The 25,424-nt window shown below is 46.3% G+C and overlaps 1 protein-coding gene across 2 annotated transcripts in view; it reads right to left on the bottom strand.

The window, feature by feature from the left end:
• Positions 1-25,424, bottom strand: part of CLCN4 (chloride voltage-gated channel 4) — a gene marked incomplete at both ends in the record, with an annotated part of 42,224 nt that overhangs the window by 5,518 nt on the left and 11,282 nt on the right. Inside the window, 7 exons of one of the 2 annotated variants that reach the window (XM_080718269.1) lie at positions 374-590; positions 7,804-8,202; positions 9,065-9,251; positions 10,653-11,198; positions 13,885-13,965; positions 14,080-14,286; positions 23,157-23,279. In XM_080718269.1, the coding sequence (XP_080574395.1) occupies positions 374-590; positions 7,804-8,202; positions 9,065-9,251; positions 10,653-11,198; positions 13,885-13,965; positions 14,080-14,286; positions 23,157-23,279 (1,760 nt within the window). The remainder of the gene's footprint in view (positions 1-373; positions 591-7,803; positions 8,203-9,064; positions 9,252-10,652; positions 11,199-13,884; positions 13,966-14,079; positions 14,287-23,156; positions 23,280-25,424) is intronic. The other variant, XM_080718270.1, reaches the window with a different exon arrangement.

Raw genomic sequence — 25,424 nt, 5'->3', positions numbered from 1 at the left:
TACTATGGGAGTAAAGCAATGCCCATCTCTTCTCTAGCTCCTCCCCTTTACACTCAGCCTTCAGACTGACACCAGGGAGCACTCTAGAAGCTTCTTCTGGCCAGAGACCAGGTATGTGTGTGTGTGTGTGTGTGTGTGTGTGTGTGTGTTACTAGGGACTGAACCAGGGGTGTTTGTCTTTGAGCTACAACCCCAGTTCTATTTTATTTTTCATTTGGAAACAGGGTCTCACTGAGTGGCCGAGGCTGGCCTAGAATCTATGATTCCAGGTACACACTACTGTGCCTAGCTGTTAGAGACCAGATGTCAGTCATCCTCTTCTCTGGAGTCCAGCCACAGTGCAGATTCGGTCCATGCTCATGGGGCCACTTACCCACTCCGAGTCACCAGGCACTGTCGGAGCCCAAGTTTCCGGAATATGTCCACCACGGTCTCCATGGGGGTGTGGTCTGTGACGGTGAATGGGCTGAGGTTCAGGATGCGTCGCAGCTTTAGCGGGTGTGGGCTGTTGGCTGGCAGCTCGGGGGGCTCCTCCGTGAAGTACATGATGGAATTGCTCACGATGCCCTCTTGCCTCTGTCTGGCATTCTCTAGAATGGAGGCAAGCCAGAACAATAAGCCTTAGATGTCCTCTTAGCTACCTCCCATATATCCCCACGAAGCAGCCCAGAATCCCACCAAAAAGGAGACCAGAGGACAAGTGACTCTTAATGAAGGGGTTCCTTCAGTCAAACATTATGCATGAGCGCTCATATTCTCCCCACCCCTCTCTCTCTCGTTCTCTCTCCCCCCCATAGTAGAGGTTGAAACCAGAGGCATTCTGCCTCCAAGCCATAAGTCCATCCTTTTGTGTGTGTATTGTGTGTTGTTTTGTTTTTGGTTTTTGGTGGGTGTTTTTGGTGGTACTGGGGTTCCTGGAAGCCCTTCTACCTCCGGGCTACACTCCCAGACCTATTTTTACATTTTTATTTGGAAACAGGGTCTCCTAAGCTAGTGCACGCAGCTGGCTTCGAACCTGCGCGATCCTCCTGTCTCCGCCTCCCAAGCGCAGGGATGACAAGCGTGCGCCACCACGCCCGGCTGTGTGTTTTGAAACAGGGTCTCACTAGATTGCTGAGAGTCGCTAAGCTGCTATGGCTGGTCTTGAACTTGCAATCCTCCTGTCTCAGCCTCCCAAGTACTGGGATGACAGGCATGTACCACGCCTAGCTACATCTCTTTTAACATGTTGCTGTGGGAGGGGCCCTGGCTGTGACCAGACCATTCCTTGCCACGGTGGGCTTGACCAACATGGATCCTTTGGGAATATTCAGTGCTTCTCCCGTACCCCAGAGCATCCCAAATGACCTAGGGCCTTTCACCCCTGCTTTCCAAATCCTCCTTTACCTCATCATGGGCTGAAGTTTGTCATGAGAAGAAACCTCATCTAGCCACCCAGTGACCTTAATACATTGTATGTGGGAGGAGGAGGAGAGAGAGAGAGAGAGTTAGTTTTACAAACTAACTTATAATTGGCCCAAATGGCATTATGAACCTAAAGAGAAACAAGAAACCAGTAACAGATTAGTCCAGGCTCACAGCCCAGAAATGCAGCTCAATCCCAAATATGACCCCGGGGACCAAAGAAACAACCCCAAAAAAGCTACACCCCTCACTCCCACACTCTCTTAAAAATGGGCCATTTTGTAGATTTCTCAAAGAAAGATAGTAAAACTGTTATGGTAGCAATTAGTCTATTTCTGTCTGTAGAAAGGCCATGCGAAGCTGAAGAAAAGCAGGGTAACAGGAACTCATTAGAAATCCAGCTTAATGCAGTGCGAGGAAGCCAGGCTATTTTAAGTCACACATGAAATAAATCCATCACTCTCAAGATATTTCTCCAAGGCGATTTTCCTTCTGTTGGAATTTTAATCTTTCTTTTGGTTCATGGGAAAAGGTTAGGAAAAATGTACAGCAGAGTCTGCCTTAAAATGAATCCCGGTTTCTATAATACATTTCTCGCCTTCTCAAAGACTACTATTCACCTACATTGTTCTTTCAAAAAAGAGAATTCTAACTGCCTCCTCTAGGGCCATTTAGTGCAATCTAGTACTCTAATGGAAAGCTGGTAGCAGCTGGGGTCAGGCTGAATCTGAAAAGAGGTCTCTGTTGAAAAGAAGAACAGGGAGCCTGCTGGGCAAATTCCTGCACATTATATGGGTCAGGTTAAATCTAGTTATATCAAATGGGATGATTCAACTACAAATACTAGTTGACACTGATGGATATAGTATTTTCAAATTCAGGTCCTACACAGTACATACTATGAACTCCCCAAAACCAAGACAGCCTTGTACTTAAGCACTACATGCTCATTCTCACAATCAGTTGATTCTCTTACAGTTCCACATAATAGGCTTGCCATCTACTTATTTATTTATTTATTTATTTATTTATTTATTTATTTTGCGGTCCTAGGAATGGAACCTATGGGCTTTCGACCTCCGAGCGACACCCCCAGCCCTATTTTTGATTCTTTATTTTGAAACAGGGTCTCACTGAGTTGCAGAGGGCCTCACTAAGTAGCTGAGGCTGTCCACGAACCGCGATCCTCCTGTCTCAGCCTCCCAAATGCTGGGATGACAAGCGGGCGCCACACCAGCTTTTTTTTATTCAACCACATCGGCTTTCTACCTTTTTAAATGTTTCTAACTTTTTAAATGTTTAATATGATTGTGTATTACTTTTGCTTTTAAAAAAGAACAAATTTCATTTGTAAATGTTTTAAATTTCAAGTAGTTAAACTTGTTTTGAGTGTGTGTGTGTGTGTGTGAGAGAGAGAGAGAGAGAGAGAGAGAGAGAGAGAGAATGAGAATGAATGAGTATATCCCGGGGCCTATATATTTTTATTTTTTATTTTTTTGGTGTTACTGTGGTTCCTGGAAGCCCTTCTACCTCTGGGCTACACTCCCAGACCTACTTTTTATATTTTTATTTGGAAGTAGGGTCTCTTAAGCCAGCGCGGCTGGCTTTGAACCTGCGCGATCCTCCTGTCTCCGCCTCCCAAGCGCGGGGATGACAAGCGTGCGCCACCACGCCCGGTTATTTTTTTATTTTGAAACAGGGTTTCATTAAGTTGCTGAGGGCCTCACTAAGTTGCTGAGGCTGGCCTTGAACCTGCAATCTTCCTGTCTCATCCTCCCAAGTACTGAGATGATACCACCATGCCCAGCTAGTTAAACTGTTTTTAAAATGCTTTCACTGTAGGAGAGTCATCATATATTATACTAGAACTCGCCTCAATGGCCACAGCTCCTGGTAAGTGACGAACAGTTTCTGAGTACCTGCTAAGCTTATTCAACTTCACATCCCACTTTCTAGCAGCAATAATGCCAAATGCAAAAAAGGTGCGTGGTAAGTTGTTGGTGAGATGAATTGCACAAACTATAACAGGTCATGAAATTTTCAAAGATTGAAAACAATCACGTGCCTAATAAGCTATCGATTGGCTTTAGATCAATAATTCTCAACCGGGAGTAATTTTGCACGCTCACTCAAGGAACATTTGGCAACATCTGAAGACATTTACGATCATCACAGATAGAAACAGAAGGTGTTACAGGAAGCTACTGGGTTGAGACCAAGGATGCTGCTCAACATCTTTTAATCCAGTGGACCAGACAGTCCCCACCTCAGAGAACGATCCATTTGCAAACGTCAACAGTGTTATGGTTGAGGACCTCTACTGTAGGTACATATGCTTTAGAGAGGTAATACTCTTATCATCTTGTTCTTTAAAGATGCTTCCATAAGACTGACAGAACTAATGAGAAAAGTTAAAAGGAAAAACTGGAAGCAATCATCATAGTGGTCAGTACAAAGGTGATAGGATAAAAACAAGAGTAAGACAAGAGAAGAAAAAGCAGATTTGACAAATTCTTGTCTACTAAGGCATGGAGAAGTTCTTCTATACATCTATCTCTCTACATTTAAATATCTTTAGCAGAAAGAAGTAGTTGACACCACTGTTGTTCATGACTTATTTGCATAATTAACAGCCCTCCCAAGCGGAAAACTCATTATCCCTAAATGGTTCGTCTGACAGCTCTGACACTCGTCTTCTGGGTCGCTGGTGGATGAAGATCCCTTTCTGCATGTGAGCATGTTCCACATGCTGAAGAATCATTATTAAGTCATCCACGAGACAAAAAAATTGAGAGGCCCCTTAACTCTTCCCCATAACTCTAACTTTCCATCCCTCTAATCATCTCTGTGGCTTCCCACTGAGTCCTCTTGAAACTCTTACTTGCTTAATTGCAAAATTCAAGGCAAGAAGAGCCCGATCCCTGCTGAGTACAGAAAGAGCTTCATGTTTGCAAAGAGCAACGGGAGGTAAAGGCCCGTTTACTGGGAATCTGGACAAGAGTCTCCTATACCTATGCCCACGAGTGTTAATAATCTATGATGCCAAAGTGGGCCGCCTTGCCTGGGGGACGCTCTCATTCTTTAAAAATACAATGGATGTGCTTGAGCATGCCAGAGATGGAGTAAAAAGAACAAACTATTTTCAGCTCCACATAAATAGCTGCTACAATTTTATTTTATTTATTAATTTACTGAGTTTTCTTGTGGTACTGGGGACTGAACCCAGAGATATTCTACCTCTGAGCTACTCCTTAGACCTATTTTATTTATATATCCATTCATTCATTCATTCATTCATTCATTCATTCATTCATTTATGGTGCTGAGGACTGAACCCAGGGATATTCTACCTCCATGCTACACACCTAGCCCTATTTTGTGTGTGTGTGGGTCTGGGGATGGAACCCAGGGGCATTCTACCTCCAAGCTACATCCCCAGCCCTATTTTTTATTCTTAATTTTAAAACAGGGTCTCACTGAGTTGCAGAGGGCCTCACTAAGTAGCTGAGGCTGTCCGTGAACTGTGATCCTCCAGTCTCAGCTTCCCAAATGCTGGGATGACAAGTGTGCGCCAACACGCCCGGCTATTTTTTTTTATTTTGAAACAGGGTCTCACTAGGTTGCTGAGGGCCTCACTAAGTATTGAGGTTGGCCTAATACCTGTGATCCTCTTATCTCAGCTTCCCAAGTACCGGGACTAAAGGTATGTACTACCACCCATGGCTAGCTGCTATAATTTTAAATATAACATGTAAGAAAAATCCTGACTTTCTTCCTTTTTGCAACCATTCTTTCTTTATCATAATTTTCTTAGATCTATATTGCAATAACCTCTATCCCCAATTGCCCTAAAAATAAAATTGGCCTGGGATAGTTTTTAGCAGAATGCCAACGCCATATCTCTATATTCACAAAAGGGCACACGATTCTCCTAACACAGGCTGTAAATTTCTCCATTCAAGTATGGTGGCTTTTCTATATCCACAGGTCAGGGACATGGCTTCGCTGAGAGCTCAGGGTGAAATACTCCTCGCCTTCCACAAACCATGTAAATAACAGCTTCTATGCTCTTATGGGGCTGATTAAAAGCACAGAGGTATCATTTCCACTGCACGGTGCCTCTTCAGACATTCCAAACATAGCTGCTGAGAGGGGCTCACTTGCAAGCTCCAATTTCTTCTCCAACCGATTGATGCCAATTACCACTTCCCACTTGATTACAGTAATGGGTTTCAGCAAAATTAGTAAGCCGTCTCTTAGCAGGTGTGCCTGGAGCTACACAATGGGTAATGGATTCTGTGACATTCATTACTTTACTTTCTAGATGTTAACCTTTGCTTAAAAGATTTTAGGGACTGGATACGTTTTTAAAGGCTAGTTACATTATTTTCAAACAAACCCAACTCTACTTAAACAACTTTTAAAAGCCCTCACCATTGGTTAAGCAGCGTGTACCCTTACGGGCACTACTTTTTCCACAACAGGGCCTATCAGAGAGTACAGCATCATTGAGCCCCTGGGCACAAACTCGCTTAGGTGTGTAAATGTAAAATCAGCGTCTGCTTTGGAGGAGCCAAACATGAGCAACATGCTAAAATTAGAGCCTTCGAGGAAGACACTTTCCAAAGCTACGTAACATGGGGAAGAGGTTTCAGAAATTGAGAGGAAGTGCGTTGGAAACAGGAGCAGGGGTCAGGCGTGGTGGCGCACGCTTGTCATCCCAGCATTCGGGAGGCTGAGGCAGGAGGATCCAGGTTCCCAGACAGCCTCAGCTACTTAGTGAAGCCCTCTGGAACTTAATGAGACCCTGTTTCAAAATAAAGAATAATAAAAAAGTATTAAGACATGTAATCCACAAGGAAGCAAGACAAAGAAAATAAGAAAGAAAGTAAATAAAGATTAAATGACGGATCTAAAAAAATAAAAATAAAAAATAGGCTGGGGTGTAGCTCAGAGGTAGAATGCCCCTGGGTTCCATTCCCAGTACCACAAAAAAAAAATAAAAAAAAATAAGAAAGAAATAGTAGCAGAGATCAGGGAGGGGAAAACAGCTGTCCGGAGAAGATATTTGACATTGCGGCGGCGGTTGGCAATAACAATGAGGAAAGAAAGCCCCATGGATACACCACAGGAGCACTCTAGATGACAGGAGTCACAATGAGCTGGGCCATGGGCCCCGATCCCCCACGGGATGCAGGGATGTAGTACAGGTCATGAAGCACGGATACTCGGTGGGAGGCATGGTACCCACTTCGTGTGAGAGGACGGGCTATACTGGTCCCTGCCCTGCTACATCCTGAGGTGTATGGGACCTCCTCCCACCCAAGGGGGTCCCTCCTGCCTGGGTCTCCCCACCACTGTCACCCAGGCCTCTGTCTGGGTGAGACTCATGGCACCCTTGGCACCTTCTGTCTTTGGGATCTTCCTGCCTCCCACTGTCCGTCCACTCCCAGCATCCCTAGGCTGATGGGCTGCAGGCTGGATTCTCTGAGCCACCTGTCCTTGGGCCACCCAAAGTGGGTCTTTCTCCCCTACCCTAGCTGTCCCTCAGAGCAGCTGATTTTAGTTCAAACAGGAGGAGAAAATGACCCCTCAGAACTGATTTCTTCTTTTGGTACTGGGAATTGAACCCAGGGGCATTCTATCTCTGAGCTACACTCCCAAGCCCTACTTATTTATATATTTATTTAGAAACAGAGTCTCATTAAGTTGCTGAGGCACCGACCTCAAACCTGCAAACCCTGTCTCAGCCTCCCAAGTACTGGGATTATAGGCTACTGCCACCATGCCCTGCTCACACAGAACTGGTTTCTAATGATGCCGCTCATTAACCCACGAGGGCCTCTAACTGGTGGAATGGGACATACGTCATACTGTGAAGCAAAGACTCGTGCAGTGGTAAGCAGGGTATCAGGGGGATACTGACCACCTAGGTGAGTTGGTTAGCCTACCTAGATGCCCATCCTGAGACCAGTTTGCCCGGGCAACAGCAGCCACATACACAATCCTTTCCTTCTCAGCCTTACGGAATCATTCCTAAAATACGCAGCGGCAGCGGCTTGCCTCCTATCATGACCAGGGCCCCAGTGGCTGCCTGCACACATGGCAGTCACTTTTGGGCCAGGACTATCTGTCCCAGGACTTGGCTTGAAACCTTTGCTCCACACGCTGTGACTCGGGGGCCAGCAGCATCCACTTCAATGGAGCGCACGGCAGGAATGCAGAGTCTCAGGCCCCCGTGGGCCTGCTGAATCTGAACGTTCATTCTAACCAGATCCAAGGGACAGAGTTCCATGAAAGTCCAAGAGGCCCTGGCTCAAGGAGCATTCTATAGAACCCCTCTGATAATTCTAGGAGTACATGTCTTAGGAAAAGGCCAGCTTCCCTCCCAGTACTTACTTATTGCCAGGATCAGTTCCCGCCTCTGGGCAAAGCCAATGAGGCGCTCGGAGTCCCTGGAAACCACCACTGGGAAGCCGTTATAGTCTGTCTCCTTGATAAGCGTCTCCACGTCCTCCACGGTCATGCTGTCCTGGGTGAGCACCGACAGCGGTGGCTCTCCCCGCCGGGGCCGCATCACATCAGTGGCCAGGGTGCGATGGGTGAACTCGTCCTTCACATCAAGAAATGGGTACCCGTTCAGGTGGATGTGCGCCTCGTAGATACCTTCCTTCCCAAAGGCATCGGCCACCCACTTGCTGGTCACAGCCGCTGCCATCAGGGGCACGATGTACTCCAGACCACCGGTTAACTCAAACATGATGACCACCAGTGACACTGTCATCCTGGTCACTCCACCTGCAAAGGAAGAGGGGAGTGTGACTCCAGGACTCTACCCTGAATCCTCACCGAGGGCACCATCTATGGGAACTGATAGGCTCCCAGCCCGGGAAAGCAGCTCCATCCGATATCCCCTTGGAAGAGTAAGGCTCAAGTTCTTCCCATACTCACTCACACCGGGCCTTAGAAGGGACCTATAAACAGCCTCACTGGGTTCTCTATTCGCCCAGGCCACATGCGTGGCTTTGTAGTGAGTGCATCCAAAAAGCTAGAAAGTTGTATAGATTCTAAGGGTCAGTAAACCGGACAGGGACTCATCTTTGCATCTCTTGGTATTCAAAGAGAGAATCCAAGTCAACTCCTCATCTAATAAACATACACCGGAGTTTCTTGGCTTCAGTACCAGGGACATTAGGGACAGAATAATTCTTCATTGCCAAGACTGTCTACAGCATGTTTAGCAGTATCCCTGGTCTTTACCCACTACATACAAGTGACATCCCCAGTGGTGACAACCAAAAAATGTCTCCAGATATTGCCAAGTGCCTCAAGGAGGCAGAATCAATAACTCCCGGCTGAGAACCACTGTTCCAAGTGATGCAACTGTAAGTGGGGAGGGGGGCGCAGGAGAGCTCCATCAGCCTGGGCCCCAGAACAACTGAATGGAGAAGAGTCTTCTGCTAACCCAGGATAGTTATAGTGAGCAAGGTGTAAGTTCACTTTAAGTGTTAAGCCACTGAGATGTAGGAGTTTACTTGTTACCGCAGCAAAACCTAGCCCATCCTGAGTAATGTCAATGACTGGTCCATGTCTTCCTTCTTGCCAGTCCTCTAAGCCAGATAAGCACCCCGCCCCACTCCCTCTGAACCTGTGGACTTACCTAGGCAGGCCGCGGCTCCTACCATTGCGTAAAGTCCTGGTGTGACACAGTCTGCACCAGGTCGGCACCAGTTCCTGAAGATAATCCAGTCGTGATGATGGTAAGCCAGCTGCTCCACACCAATTCCTACCATCCTGCCCGCCATGGCTCCCACAGCCATGCTGGGGATGAAGAGGCCTGAGGGGATCTGAAGAGATCATACAGAAAAGTACCATGAAGGAAGGAAGGAGACAGAGTTCCCATTTCCCAACCCCCAGACGACCAGGCCCCTGCCCCCACGAGCTTGCATTCAACTTCAACCTTCAAAGGAAGTGCAACTCTTCAAAAAGGTCAGCTAGGAAGAGGTGGGATAAGTGCTTTGACCTGCTCAGTCAGTGAGTCTACTGTACTGGGAGCGAAAGCAATTCCACAGTTTCATTTCCTCTCCTGCAATAGCTGACCAGCTTGCCTGCTGTGGATTAAAGGCTGATAAGCCCCGCTGCAAACACTATTCAAAGTGAGCATCTGTCACCTGAGTCTCTCACCACTCTTTTGCCCCCCTTGCTGTGTCATTCAGATTGGCTTTGAGAGGTAAATGTCAAGCCACAGCATGAAAATGGAAAAGGACCTGCTGCTATTCTCAGGTCATAGAAAGAGCCTGCACTGTCCCTGCCTGCATCCCTGCTGAAGCTACCCTGGGTCTTCCAAACAGCTTTTCAAGGGCTTACTGCCAGAGAGAGAGAAAGAGAGAGAGAGAGAGACAGACAGACAGACAGACAGACAGACAGACAGAGACAGAGAGAGACAGACAGAGAGAGAGAGAGAGAGAGACAGAGACAGAGACAGAGACAGAGACAGAGAGAGAGATCTGTTTTCCTAGTAAAGGAAAATTTCCAAGAGGCATTCTGAATATTTCACAGCCAGCAGAGGGGTGGCAAAGAAACAGACTACACAATCTACTAATGTTGCAGAAGCATGTTTTCTACTTAGCTGAATGACAACATATTTTGGTTTATCTGGTGACCAGACGTGTGCACGCCTGACTCCACACGTTTACAGGGATTCCATGTGGCCACAATCCCAAGAACTAGCTACGTGTCTGCCTGCCCCGGGAGCCAGAAGCCTGAGGATGGAAACACATCTCTAAAGGAACTGAAGTTGGAATTCTCACGTGTGATTTTGAGTTTGGAACACTCCTTAGGAAACTTCCTTTCCGAACTTCCCCTTGATGTGTTCATCTAATGCTCCATCACTTAAAAGTACACTTCTCTCAGCTAGTACAAAAACATGCTACTAGCATCTTCCCCAGATGACTTGGCCAGGAGTTGACGGATCAGAGCTCCTTAGAGAAGTCACCCATCCTGGTTCTTACGCACAAATTGTGCATTGTGCTTGACCACCACGTACTCGGGCCCACCATTTCTTAAGACTCTCTCAAAAGAGACAATTCACAGAAATATCACACGAAAAGGTATAGTCATGGAACAGAACGCATGAGAACATTCGAGAAAGGTCAGCGCTCCTCTTTCCATCACCATTTAATTTTGAAGAATAGGGTACTGTCCCCAGAAAGACGCGATCCCCCCAACTTCTTTTCCTTTTTGTTTACCTTCATGCCAAACGTAAAGATGGTAATGACGATTTTGAAGATCAGAGCCAGTGCCAGCTGCCACATGGCCGTGTAAACCCCGACGCCGGCTGGCCGGTCCGGAATGTCATCCACAGGCCGGGTCATGTTGGGATCGTTGATGTAGTCACAGAGCTGGGAGGATTCGAGGGCCCCGCAATCATTGAACAGCTCAGAAATGAGCTCACTGGTGCTCTGCCGTGTGTAGGGGTTGGGGTAGGCGACGATGGCGGTGATGGCGGTGACCACAATGACCTCCAGCACTGGGTACTTCCCCAGCCTGGTGGTCTTGCGCCTCCGGCACCAGGCGATGTTGCAGCGGGTGAAGAGGGTTCCCCACAAGCCTCCGAAGACTCCGAGCAGGATGAACGGGAAGAGTTCGGCCATGTACCAGGGTGTGTGGTATTCCACGTAAAACAGAACCAGGCGGCTGTTCCCGAAGGGGTTGATGGATCTCAACGTAAAGGCTGCTACCAAGGCCGCAAAAAACGACCTCCACAGGGTCTTCAAGGGGAAATAGTAACTGACCTGGGGTGAACGAGGAGAAAATCAGAGAGTGGCCAGAGAAAGAACAGCTCAGACCCTCCCCTGCGGGCAGCAGCCACCCACTGGCACTCGGCGTGGAAAAGTCAAGGGAAGGCGGACAGGGGTCACTTGTCACTCTAGCTGTCACTGTGTCCAAAACAAAATGCACCAACAAAGACCTTTAAAGGAATACAACTACGTCAAAATGTGAGGGATCTGAGCAAGCTGGGTTTGAGCTAGGTTTTTGTTGGTGGTACTGCGGGTATTTGTTGTTGTTGTTTTATTTTGTTCATTTTGGGGTTTTTCTTTTGGTTTTTTGAGGTACTGGGGATGGAACCCAGGGGCACTGGAACTCCAAGCTATAGCCCTAGTTCTACTTTTTAGTCTTTTGTATTTTTTATTTATTTTTTGTGGCACTAGGGATGGAACCCAGGGACACTGTACCTCCAATCTATACCTCTAGCCCGATTTTTGATTCTTTATTTTGAAAAAGGGTCTCGCTGAGTTGCAGAGGGCCTCACTAAGTAGCTGAGGCTGGCCTCAAACCCAGATCCTCCTGTCTCAGCCTCCCAAATGCTGGGATTACAAGCATACGCCACCACGCCGGGCTAACCCAGGCATTCTAACTCCGAGCTACACACTCAGCCTTTTTTTATTTTCATTTTGAAACAGAGTCTCTCACTATGTTGCTGAGACTGTCCTCGAACCTGTGATCCTCCTGCCTCAGCCTCCTAAGTATTAGGATTACAGGTGTATGCCATCATGCCCAACTTGAGCTATGTTTTCAAGAAAAATAAAGAGTTAGAGGTATAGCTCATTGATAGTACATGTGTTTAGCATGCTCAAAGCCCTGAGTTCAATTTCCAGCACCAAAAAGAGAGAAAGAAGTAAAAACACTTGGCACAGACACCCTCCTAAAAAGTAAATAAAGCTCTGGATTTGATTCTATAGACAAAGGAAGATCAAGAGCTGGGAACCTGGCCCACCAATCAACTCTGGCCCCAGAATATAGTTGTATGGCACATGACTTAAGAGTGTTTTTAAGATGGGTGTGGTGGCACATCCTAGTAATCCCAGTACTTGAAAGGCTAAGACAGGAAGATCCCGGTTCGCAGCCAGCCTCAGCTACTTAGTGAGGCCCTCTACAACTCAGTGAGACCCTGTTTCAAAAAAAAGAGCAAAACATAGGGCTGGGGGTGTAGCTTGGAGGTAGAATGGCCCTGGCTTCCATCCCCAATACCATGCAAAAAAAAAAGGGTGTTTTTTACATTTTTCAATGGTCAAAAAAGGAAAGGCAACTTGTGATAAGAAGTATTCATTTCAAAACAGAACAATTCTATGTGATATGTAAGAATCATATAAAATTAAAATTCTGGTGTTCATAAGAAAAGTTGGAGGGGCATACGGCCACGCCCACTCAGAAAAGTGTGCTATGGCTGCCTCTCTGCTCCAACAGCAAGGTTGATTGGCTGCAGCAGAAACTATGTGGCCCACAAAGCCCCAAACAGTTCCTATCTAGCCCTCTTCGGGAACTGTTTGCCAATCCTTAGAATGTAGGTTCCCATACCAAATTTGGAAATTGAGTTAAGAGAAAGAGGATACTAAAAATCTGTTTGTTTGATACTAAGTATTGAACCCAGGAGGATTTTACCTTCCAGCTACACCCAGTGCCATTCTTGGGTGTTGTGTGTGTGTGTGTGTGTGTGTGTGTGTGTGTGTGTGTGGTAATGGGAGTGGAACCCAGAGGCAATCTACCTCCGGGCTATACCCCAGCCCCATTCTTTATTCTTTATTTTTATTTTATTTTATTTTATTTTGGTGGTACTGGGGTTGCTGGAAACCCTTCTACCTTCAGGCTACACTCCCAGACCTATTTTATATTTTTTAAATTTAGAAACAGGGTCTCTTAAGCCAGCAAGGCTGGCTTTGAACCTGCATGACCCTCCTGTCTCTGCCTCCCAAGTGCAGGGATTACAAGTGTGCACCATCAAGCCAGGCTTTTATTCTTTATTTCGAAACAGGGTCTCACTAAGTTGTGGAGGGCCTCAGTAAGTAGCTGAGGCTGGCAGGTTCCTGTCTCAGCCTCCCAAGTACTGAGATTACAAGCTTGTGGGATTACCAGAATGCGTTACCACTCCCAGCTTTGTTTTTTACTTTGAAACAGGGTCATGCTGAGGCTGTCCTCCAACCTGTGATCCTGTCTCAGCCTCCCAAAAACTGGGATTGCAGGCATGTGCTACCACACCTAGTAGGATATGGTAAATCTTCCCCAAAAATTATATTGGCAATTTTTATTTCTATTTTTATTTTTGTGGTACTGTGGATGGATCTAAGGGGCTTTTCTACCTCCGGGCTACACTCCCAGACCTATTTTTATATTTTATTTGGAAACAGGGTCTCACTAAGTTGCTGAGAGCCTCACTAAGTAGCTGAGGCTGGCTTCGAACCTGCGCGATCCTCCTGTCTCAGCCTCCCAAGCGCGGGGATTACAAGCGTGCGCCACCACGCCCGGCTATATGGGCAATTTTTAAAACAGTGGCAATGGTGGTTCCTTGATTAATTCCAGGAACCTTATTCAACTGTTCTATAAATTTAACCCTCAAAGGATAGATGAAAGCTCACTGCTCTGCCAACCATCCACATACCCCTTGCCATTCAAAACCACAAATACCCAGCATCCCCCTCTCACCTCCTCCAGACTGAACAGCACACCCCCAATGGGGGCACCAAAGGCCACGGACACCCCGGCAGCAGCCGCCGCTGAAAGGACCTGCAAGACAAAGAATCCTAAGTAGGCTCCAAGACCTTCCTGAAAACACATATGTGCAGGCGCGCCAGAGGCTCAGAACAGCCTTCCCTGCAGGTGGGAGCTGAGCCGGCTCACCTCACGCCTCTTGCCTTCGTTCTTGCTGTACTTAGAGAAAAGGCTGCTGAAGAAGTTGCCACAGCAACAGGCCACGTGCACCAGCGGTCCTTCCTTCCCGAGGCTCAGGCCAGAGGACACAACCAACACCAGGGTGACTGTCTTGATCAGCAGGGTCCATTTCCCCAAGTAGCCCCTAATGATGAAGCCGCTCAGAATGGTCTTTATCTGCAACAGAGCACAGAAAGCAAGGGGCATGGAACACCTTCAGACCACAGCTCGGAAAAAAGAGTTGTGCTGCCTCGGAGTCACAGTCACTACGTCGCATGAAGGCGGCTATTTTAGTTTTTGACGTGTCTATAACTCTATATCACAACAACAGAAGTGTGTATGTTGGTAACACCCCCTTACCCATGGGGATACATTCCAAGATCCCCGGTGGATACCTAAAACCTCGGATGGTACCAACCCCTAGAATATATTGTTTTTTCCTATGCATGCATACCTATGATAAAATTTAACTTATTAATTAGGCACAGTAAGAAACAATAACTAATAAACAACAAGAACTAACAATAAAATAGAGCAATGGTAACCATGAGAACACATTTTCTGTCCACATCTCTCACTCACACATTTATTTAATGGCTTTTCCACTTTAAGCACTTATACACCATGGCCATGACTTTTGCAGTTTGAGGTGTGACAACACAGTTTGCATTAAATGCTTTTTCCTACCCAATGTCTTGGAGCGAAGGTCCATTCTTACCACAGATCATAGCAACCTCAGCCTACAATATTTTTCTCTCCATAAGTCAAGAACACTCACCTCTTTAGAGCATATGCAAATTGCCAACATTCATACTCTTGTGCTTCGGGACCATGATTAAGTAAAATAAGGGTTACTCAAACACGACCACTGTGAAACCCTGACGGTCAATGTAAAAATCAAGATAGCTATTAAGTAACTAGTGGGCAGGTAGCGTATACAGCATGGATACACCGGATAAAGGAGTGAGAATTTTATCACACTACTAGGACAATGTGCAATTTGCTGTCCAAATCTTTCCACTGTTTTATATTTGAAAACATTCTTAATACAACTCAGCTATATCACTCCTCGGTATCTTTCCAAAGAAAGTCAGAATACTATAGTAATACATGTATTTCCATGCTGAGAGCACAACAATTCACAGCAGCCACATTATGAAACCAATCTAGCTGATCATCGACAGATGAATGAATAAAGAAAATGTGGTGTACACACTCAGTGGACTTTTACTAATTTGTGAAAAACAAAATTACGTCATTTGTAGGAAAATGGATGGAACTGGAAGGTGTTATGCTAAGAGATATCCGCCAGTCTCAGAAAGTCAAGGATTGTGTGTTTCTTCTCATATGTGGACACTGGCGAGGAAATAGGAAGGGAAAGGAAGTTCATTAAAATGAGGACAGAAACCAGCAGAAGACTGGAAGGGTCCTGGAGAAGAGAAGTGAGGGGGGAAACAGGGCTCGAGGAAGGGAGAAGTTCAAGTACTATCTATGGAGGTATCAGTACTGACATGTACAGAAAGGGAGGTATACAGGGGGCAGGATTCAGAGGGAAATACGCCAAGTGATGTGGGTGTATAGCAATGGATCGCTTTGGATTTCACTACGATATATAATTAAAATGCATCAATAAACATAGATTTTTTAAAAGGCAATGAAGGAGATGTTCAGCATTCTAAAACCACACTTTTAGGGGATGTAAAGATGTTCAGATGCATTATGACCCCTTCTCTTGCATCAGATCCTCTTGATTTGAAAAGACTGTGGCTACAAGAGAACGTTGTCCTGCTCCACTTCCAGACTTGCTCCATCTTACAAGTGCCAAATAATGGCTTTTTTTTTCAACTTTCAACTTTATTTTTTTATATTTTTAGTGGTGCATTATAGTCGCACATCATGATGTAGATCATGTTGACAATGGCAGATATTCACACAGTTCTTGTGTCCTCACCCCCTACCACACTTCCTTCCCTCCCAATACCAAGTGTCCAGGTTAACAATGTATACACACAGTCACAGGTAGCATTTTCATTAATGAACCTCAGCCTTCTTTCTCCTCTACCCCTTCCTCTCTGGCTCCACAGAAGATCTTCTCTATTATCTGGAGTCCCTCTGGCATCCCAAATACTACCTAGCTCGAGCATATTAGAGAAAACATACATCCCTTCTCTTTCTGTGCTTGGCTAATCTCACTTAACCAATGACGGCTTTCTTCCTACTGGCACAGCTGAGTGTCTGCCTAGTGCATTAAAATTCAGTTGAATGCCAAGCTGCACAATGAACTTTGCATACTGAGGCTCACTCCCCCAAATGGCATTCTTTGGGATAGATAGAAACATCACCAATGGCAAAATAACTTTTCTACCTCTAACCTCTCCTCTAGTTGGCTAAAATGGAACGAATGTTTGCCGCTGAGCTTGCAATTGACAAGACTCTAATTATAGCTTAGACACAGCAAGTCAGGCAGTGATATTCCTGGTCAGTTTCTGTTTTTGCCTCGTGTAATACATCAGCGTCATTACGTAATTTCAGCATGCCTCCTGGGGGGCACTATTCTACCCAAGAAGCAATTTCTGGAATAGTTATTACAATCCTCAGTGTTGGTGCTTGTCAGAATCACCTGGCAAATTAAAAACTAGTGAGAGCCGGCTCTCCCTGCAGAGATCCGACGTGATGGTCTGAGGTGCATGCAATGTACATGGAATTCTGCAACCTTCTGGGCGATTCTAAAATGCTCGGCTCCTGAAAAGAGTAGCTTGGCTATTCCTGTTCTTTCATTAATTCCTTGCCCCGCACATCGGATCAACCTTGGTGATTCTGGAAGGATTATCGAGTGAAATAATACTCTGTTTTTTATACTTTCACTGGTGCATCGTAATTATGCGTCATCGTGAGGTTTGAAGTGGTACACATGGCACCTGGTGTATTTCCCACTGCATCCGACGCTATTACCCTGTACCTGTTAGTGAGGTTGGTAGCGACACCTACAGATACGGACCTAACATCATTTGAGACTTCCTCAAGCCTCCTTTTTGGCCCCCTCATCGTGCTCCCCCAACCCCCTCCCACTGTTCTCCTGCTCTCACTCCTCATTTATCTGAAGCCTCGCGTTTCCTATTTTCTCTCTAGAGAAAATATACAACCCTTGACTTTCTGAGACTGGATGGTCTCAGCCAAATATTCTCTAGTTCCATCCATTTTTCTGCAAAGAACATAATTTTGTTCCTCTTGATGGCTACGTAAGATTCCACTGTGTCTACAAAACACATTTTCTTTATTCATTCGTCTGCTGACAGATGCCAAGGTTGTTTCCATAATTTGGCTAATATGAATTGTACAAGTTTTAAAGGGCTATACATATAGGACCATTTCATCTCAGGAATTATTGAGAGAAGTCCATTTCTTAATTCAAGGAAAGGGTGAGGGAAAAGGAGAGAGGAAGAGATCTGGCAAGTACGCATGTGCACGTGCTTGCGTGTGTGTGTGTGTGTGTGTGTGTGTGTGTGTGTGTTTTCCCAAAAGACTTCAAGTCCTCCTCTCTATAGAACATGTGAGATGTCTCCTACCTAGAGCTGGGTAGTATTTCTTACACTAGCCTCTAACTAACAGCAGAGGAACTAGCGGTGGTTAAACTAGTCTCTATTGGTAGTCGGCCTAATTGAGCCTGCACTCTGGGGATCCGAGATCCCTTTATTTAAGGGATGTTTTATTATACCTGCCACACTCCTGCCCTTTTGTGTTGCCTCAAATAAAATTATCTGTAATTTTTTGTCAGTTAGTTAATGTGGATTTGGACCCCAGGGTACAGTTTAAAAGCGTAATACCATTTAGAAAATTACAAGCATCTAAATTACCTGAGCCTTTGCCAGCCATGATATGAGGCGAATTGAACAATGTAATAGGTGTTTTCTAATTCTCTGAAATGATTTTATAAATTGTTCTGATCAAATTAGGAACTAGAAGGCAAATTCATTCCCGGTAGATGCCAAAACTGAATCACTTGTTTTAATTTGAATTCCCAGGGACTGAAAGAAGCAGAGTTTTAGCAAGATGCACTGTTGCAGATTCATAACCAGGTAGTATTACCCTTAAAGCCAGAACCCTTTTAGCTGGGTAAATATTTGTGGGGATATTCATGCTTTATAAAGAATACGAACATTAACTGAGTAAGCTCTAAGAGGAAGGAAGAGTACTTTTTAAGTTGTATCTTGGGTACATGGCAGTACCCATCTATAATCCCTGTAGTTGGGAGGCTAAGACAGGAACACTGCAGGTTCGAGGCCAGCCTCGGCAACACAGTGAGACTATGCAACCTAGCAAGTCCCTATTTCAAAATAAAAAATAGACTGGGTAGTATAGCTCAGAGGTACAATGCCCCTGGGTTCAAGCCTCAGCACTACACACACACACACACACACACACACACACACACCCTGGGCTGGGGGTGTGGCTCAGTGGTAGATTATTTCAGCCTTAGGTTAAGAATTTCTAGCTCTACTACAATAACAGTGAAAACTTTGCTACTGGTGAGTCATAATAACTAAACGTAGTTATAAAGCCTCCATTGGTTCCTGATATTTCAAAAGATTGCTGTGAACACTTTTAAAAGTAGACAAATGAACCTATTATGTGGACATATATGGTTAAAAGGATATCAATAGATGGGACCTAGTGCCACACACCTGTCATCCCAGGACTTGGGAGGCTAGGAGAAGAGAGTGGCAGGTTTGAGGCCAGCCTCAGCCACTTAACAAAGAGACCCTATTTCAAAAGAAAACAACAATATAGGGCTGGGGGTGTGACTTGGTGGTAGAATGCGCCTGGATTCAATCCCCAGTACCAAAAAGAAAAAAAAAACGTTAATAAAAGGAGTACTCATGGCCGGGCGTGGTGGCACATGCTTGTAATCCCTGCGCTTGGGAGGCTGAGACAGGAGGATTGCACATGTTGGAAGCCAGCCTCAGCTACTGAGTGAGGCTCTCAGCAACTTAGTGAGACCCTGTTTCCAAATAAAGTTTAAAATAGGTCTGGGAGTGTAGTCCGGAGGTAGAAGGCCCCTGGGTTTCATCCCCAGTACCACAAAGAAAAAAAAAGAGCACCCATGTTCCCACTACCAAATTTAAGAAAGAGAAGAACGGATGCCCTTGACAGCGTTAGCGGCCCCCATGGATGCCTTACAACGTTGCTGTCGGTTTCCCACCAATTTCCCACCGGCCATCTCCACATTCTGGAAAGGCTTGAGTCAAAGCCGCCAACTGCTAGGCAGTGGGTCCTAATCGAGGGCCATGACTGAGTAACCATCAGTCCTTTTCATTGCCCAGGGCGCCTTGGGCTTTGGGTATCAAATCCAATCCTGCCAGCTCCGCTGTACACTTGGCAAATGCAAATTCATCCCTATGCTCTCCACATCGTTGCGAGTCATTTAAGCACAATGCAAATTCTGTGTCTGTGCACAATTTCCTCTGGGAGAAATACAAGATAAATGCAGAAAAGCACACCTGGCTGAACTGAACCAGGTAGGAAAACACCAAGTGCTCTTGCACACGTGCCTTGAACACTGAACAGCTCCTGTGTGTGCTAGGGAGCCACAGCTGTCCACACCTACTGTCACATCTTCCCCTCCCGTGTCGGATCAAGAATGTCCCCCAAGGCGCAGGTGCTGACGACTTGGTCCACAGTGGAGCCATGTCTGGAAGCGGGGCATAGGGGGTGATCCGATCCTGAGGACTCTGACCTCCGCAGTGATGGAGTCAGGGCTGAGCAGACTACTGAGAGGGTGCTGGAAACTAGCTGAAGGGCATAGGTCCTTGGCTGTGTATGCCCTTGGAAACTAGATCTTGTCCACAGCTTTTGTCTTTCTCTCTGTCTCTCTCTTTCTCTCTCTGTCCCCTTCCCCACCACGAGCTGAGCACCTTTCATCCGCCACGCCCCTCCACGTCACCTCAGGCCCACGGCAACGGAGCCAGCGTATCAGGGACTGAAACCATGAGCCCCAAATCAATGTTTCCTCCTTAAAGTTGTTTTTCTCAGGTATTTTGTCATAGTGACAAAGAACTAACACACCCTCCTTCTACTCCTCCGTAGTAATTCACAAGCTGCAATGCTCTGACACCCACTTCTATAAGCAAACACATTTTTCTCAGGAAATGGTACATATATTGCAGTAGCTACAGAGGTTTTAGCCGTTTAATATGTGGACATCTGCTCTACTGCTTTTATCAGGGTCCTGTCTTTTCCCTATGTGTCACTGAGGGAGCTCTGGGGCGCCTCCCGCGGCCTCTTTTCTGCTACTGCCCCGGAATCACCCTTCAGGAGTGGGGAGTGTGTGGCTAGGGGGTTTCTGCCGTATGGTCTTCACCGTCCCTCTCAGGTCCAGCCTTTCTCCTGGTTGGTTGGTTGATTGGTTTATTTACTGTGGTACTGGGGATTGAACCCAGGGGCATTCTTCCTTCCAGCTGTGCCTCCAGCCCTGTATTTTAGGGTTTTTTTTAATTGTGTCATTTTCTACGGTGACTTTTTCCATTATAGCAGAACTGGCCACACTGAGCAAACAGGATGGTGATGCAGCTCGTTCATAGTTACTAAAAAACAATACGTTGAAATAAGGTATCAAGCAAAATCATGTCATGTGCCGGAAATGGATGGGACTGGAGAACATTGTGAGATTAGTCAGTCACAAAAGTGAAGGGTCAGATGTTGGCCCTCATGTGTGGGAGAAATCGGGACACACAGGAGGGACTCCAGACAAGGAGGAGAAACCTTTGTGGATTACGGGAGGGGACCTAACTGAGGGCGATGGGAGGGAGAAGACCAGAAGAGGGAAACACCTCAATGGACAGGATGGACATGCGCAAACGCATCAAAGCCAGTCACGGTGCTGAGCCCGGGAGGGGGGCGGGGTGGGACCTGGGGGAGGCTCAGCCGGTGCATGCAGGTGTGCGATTACAACGCACCAACGAAAACAATTCCACCTTACATATCGACGCTTTCCTACCTTTCCTCAAACAAGATCATGTTGCATTTTTCCTCTGGAGATCTTTATTTATTTATTTATTTATTTATTTATTTGCAGTACTGGGGATGGAACCCAGGGGCATTCTACCCCTGAGGAACACCCCAAGCCCTATTTTTTAATTCTTTATCTTGAAACAGGGTCTCACTGAGTTGCAGAGGGCCTCGCTAAGTAGCTGAGGCTGTCCGCAAACCACGGTCCTCCTGTCTCAGCCTCCCGAATGCTGGGATTACAAGCGTGCGCCACCACACCTGGCTCTCTGGCAATCTTTTAATGACTCCTTCCCTCTCTGCAAACTGCCTGGACCAGCGTCAGTGTGGGAAGGCTCTCAGAAGGGCGTGGATCCATTGCCACGATCAGTCTATCACTCCATCTCCAAACTCGCCATCTCTCCTGCCTGTGGGCATCACTGAAGTGCCAACTCAAAGGAGAACGCAGCTGCACTGATGTGAGTGAAACACGAGAACTCCCAACAGGGCTTGTCTGCTGCCTGGGCTTTTGGGGGCATCCACTCAATGATCATTATTTGGCCTAGCCAATCCTCTAGGGTTTTAAGTTTAGTCTCAGCATCCCCCTTAATGGATGAGGTCACCTCCCTTATCCACTGATAACATTCAAATGCCGAAAACTATGTAGAAGAATGCTAAATTCACAGGTGCACATCCCTAGTGCTTGTACTGAAAGCGGATTTTTTTTTTTTTTGGTGTGTGTGTGGTGCTGAAGACTGAACCCAGGGGCATTCTGCCTCTGAGCTACACCCCCAGACCTTTATTCTTTAAGTGCTTATTATTTTTTAATCTTTATTTTGAAACAGGGTCTCACTAAGTTATGGAGGGCCTTACTAAATAGCTTGGAATGGCCATGAACCCAGATCCTCCTGTCTCAGCCTCCCAAGTACTGGGATTACAAGTGTGTGCCACCACGTCCAGCAGAATATTTTTTTTAGTACAAAAGTTAAACCCAAAGGTATTCTATCTCCAAGCTATACCCCCAGCCCTCTTTTATTTTTTATTTTAAAATAGGATCTCACGAAGTTCTCGAGGGTCTCTCTGAGATTACAGAAGTGCACCAGATTGAAAATGGAATTGTGACGGGGGGGGGGGGTACCAGGGATGGAAATCAGGGTCACTGTACCTCCGAGCTACACCCCAGCCCTATTTTTAGTCTTTATTTTTGAAACAGGGTCTCACTGAGTTGCGAAGAGCCTCGCTAAGTAGCTCAGGCTGTCCACGAACTGTAATCCTCCAGTCGGTCTCAGCCTCCCGAATGCTGGGATTACAAGCATGCGCCACCACACCCAGCTGGAATTAAGTTTTTAATGATTAATATTAGCTTGTAACCAGAAGAACAAATTGTAGCAAAGGAGTCTGATCTTGTAAACTTTCTCAGCAACAATTCACTACTGCGCTTCTCACATCTTATCATTGAGCTATTCCAGTGGCACACTCGTGTGGATGGTTAAACTCCGAGTCCACAGACTTTAAAAGTCAAGGCTTCTGGGCGTGGTGGCGCATGCCTACAATCCCAGCACCCGAAAAGCTGAGACAAGAGATTTCAGGTTCGAGGCCAGCCTCAGCCACTTAGCAAGACCCTTAGCAATTTTAATGAGACTCTGTTTCAAAATAAAAACTGTTGGGAAGGGGTGGCTCAGAGGCAAAATGCCCTCTGGGTTCAATTCCTAATACCAAAAGAAAAAAATAAGAATTAAGCCTGGTTTACAAAGATGGGCATTTAATCCTGTGAGGAGCAGTGGTACAGAATCCCAAATGTAAGGTACTAACCCTGAATTCAGGCTGCTGGGTTCAAGTAACAGCTTAGCAGCTTGGTGGCCTTGGGCAAGTTATTTAACCTGCTTGTGCTTTAGTTTCTTTGACTATTAAACAAAGACTAATTCGTATCTACCGCATAGGCTTGGCGTGAGGGATACATGAGTTGATAGATGCTGAATGCTTGGAACCGTGCTTGGCACAGCAAGAGCTACAAAACTATGTTCTTCTTCTCCTTCTTGTACCAAAGACACCCAGCCACGACTTACCTCTGGTATGCCCGAACCACAGGCGTATGGTGCAAAGACGCGTACCAGGGAGACAGCCAAAAACGCAAACAGCAACGCCCACAGGATGTACATTAGGTAATTGAGAATGTAAGCACTGGCACCCTAGACAACAGACACAAAACAAGAAAGACAGTGTGAGCACGGCTGCCCGCCCCCTCCGCCAGGACAGCAAAGCTCCGCGCGGGGCAGGTTCATCGCCATCCTGCAGGAACAAAAGGGCCAGTGTGGGTTCTCCGGCTGTTGCTATTGCTACAGTCACTGCACACAAACAGCACCAGGTGTTCCTCCAGGAGCCGTTTACCCCAAACTTCCACCAGGTGAAATCGCAGCAGTAATGGAAACCATGAACGCCGCTGGGTTGGAATCGCGCCTTGCGCTAGAGTTAATAAAACTCTGCCCGCGAGACTCTGGGAGATTTGTTTTGTCTTGTCTGCGGTGGGCTAGTCTCTCTTGGCTTTCATCCCGGTCACACCCATCCCACAGCAAGCCCTGGGTTTCAGAAGACTGTGCCTCTAAGTGTGGTTCATGGACCACTGCGTCGGCATCGCCTGGCAGCGCCTTAGGATACAGGCTGTCGGCCCTCCCCAGAGCTGCTGGAACAGATACTTTAGGGCCGGGCTGCAGCTCAGTGAGTCGTCCCAAGCCCTCCAGGCGATTTCGAGGCATCGTCTTTTTTCTTTGGGGGTAGGGCCCGTGTGTTGAATGAAGACCTCGGTTGTCCTTATCACCATCTGGATTACTCCAGGGAGGGAGAGAAGGAAAGAGAGATCACCTACAAGTCTGGCCACAGCCACCTGTGTGCTTATTAAATGCAAAAACACGATCCTAGAGAGCACGTTCCAAGCACATATATTCACACCCTCCATGGTGAGAAATTGGACTGAGGAATACCTTTCACCCACTTAATTATGTACTTTGGGGGAGACTAAAAATAACTTTTCACTCTCATGAACAGTAATTCTCTGAATCAAAGTATAAATCTGGAAACCAGTCGAAAAGACGGATGGCCACATTTCTCCCACAACACATTGCAAGTAGGAGAGCAGAAATAAAATATGGCGTCCGGCCAACCCTGCCCGCCTGCTCCCCCAACCCAAGTAGAAAATTTCTTTGGGGAAGTAACAGAGAGCACTGAGAAGGGATGAGACTAAAAAATCCCTGTCTGCTTCAGAGATGCGAAAGAATAAATGTTCAATTCCATAGAGAAAAAGGTTTAGTAAAAGGACAAAAGAGCATTCTAAATGTCTTCAGCTACAGTCAAGCAGGTAAAACTAAAAAGGTGGGGAAGGAAGCAGGTGTGAATGTATAAATAGAATACATGTACCCTTCAAGTGGTGCCGTGGCTTGAACAGTCCTTCTGTGACCGCTTATGTCCGGCCTGGTCCCTAGCTCCCCTCACCGGCTTTCTGATCCATCAGTGGGCGCTAGGCATTGTGGGTAACCACTCTACTCCATTAGAAGTTAACCCTTTCCTTTATAGACATCTGAAGCTCTGACTGCCATGAAGGCAAGCACTGGATCTGTACATCACCACTTATCCCCTGTACCTGGAACATTCTAGAAAGATCCTATGTAACACGATCATAAAATGCAATGGGACACGGTAACTGGAACCACAAGGTGTCACTTCCCACTCGCTAGGATAGCTTCGGTCCGAAGCGAGGTATGGTAGAGCATGCCTGTAATCTTAGTACTTGGGAGGCTGACACAGGAGGATCACAGGTTTGAGGCCTAACTCAGAAACTTCGTGAGATCCCAGGCAAGTACTGTGTGCATGTATGTCCCTGTCAGTACTTCATAAATTTAAAACAGCAGCCAGGCATGGTAGTACATGCTTGTAATCCCAGTACTTGGGAGGCTGAGGACAATCACAGGTTCATGGCCAGCCTCAGCTACTTAGTGAGGCCCTTCTCAACTTAGTGAGACCCTGTTTCAAAATAGAGCTGGGGGTGTAACTCGGAAAAAGAATGCCCCTAGGTTCCATCCGAGTACTGCAAAAAAAAAAAAAAGAAATAAAAATACATAAACAATTGAAAAACAAAAATACACTTCTAAAATGAATTTTCAGTTAATAAGAAAATATGAAAGAAATTTAAAACTTAGCATGGCGGTGTACTCCTGTCAGCCTGGCTACTCAGGAGGCTGAGGCAAGAAGATCAGAATTTCAAGGCCAGCCTCTGCAATATAGTGAGATCCTGTCTCAAAATTAAAGAAAAAGGGCTGAGGACAGAGCAGAGTAGCAGAGTG

This window comes from Muscardinus avellanarius, assembly GCF_963383645.1.
Source record: "Muscardinus avellanarius genome assembly, chromosome: X".
Lineage (NCBI taxonomy): Eukaryota > Metazoa > Chordata > Mammalia > Rodentia > Gliridae > Muscardinus > Muscardinus avellanarius.
Note: the sequence above shows the minus strand (reverse complement) of the source record. Positions and strands in the feature narration are given on the sequence as shown.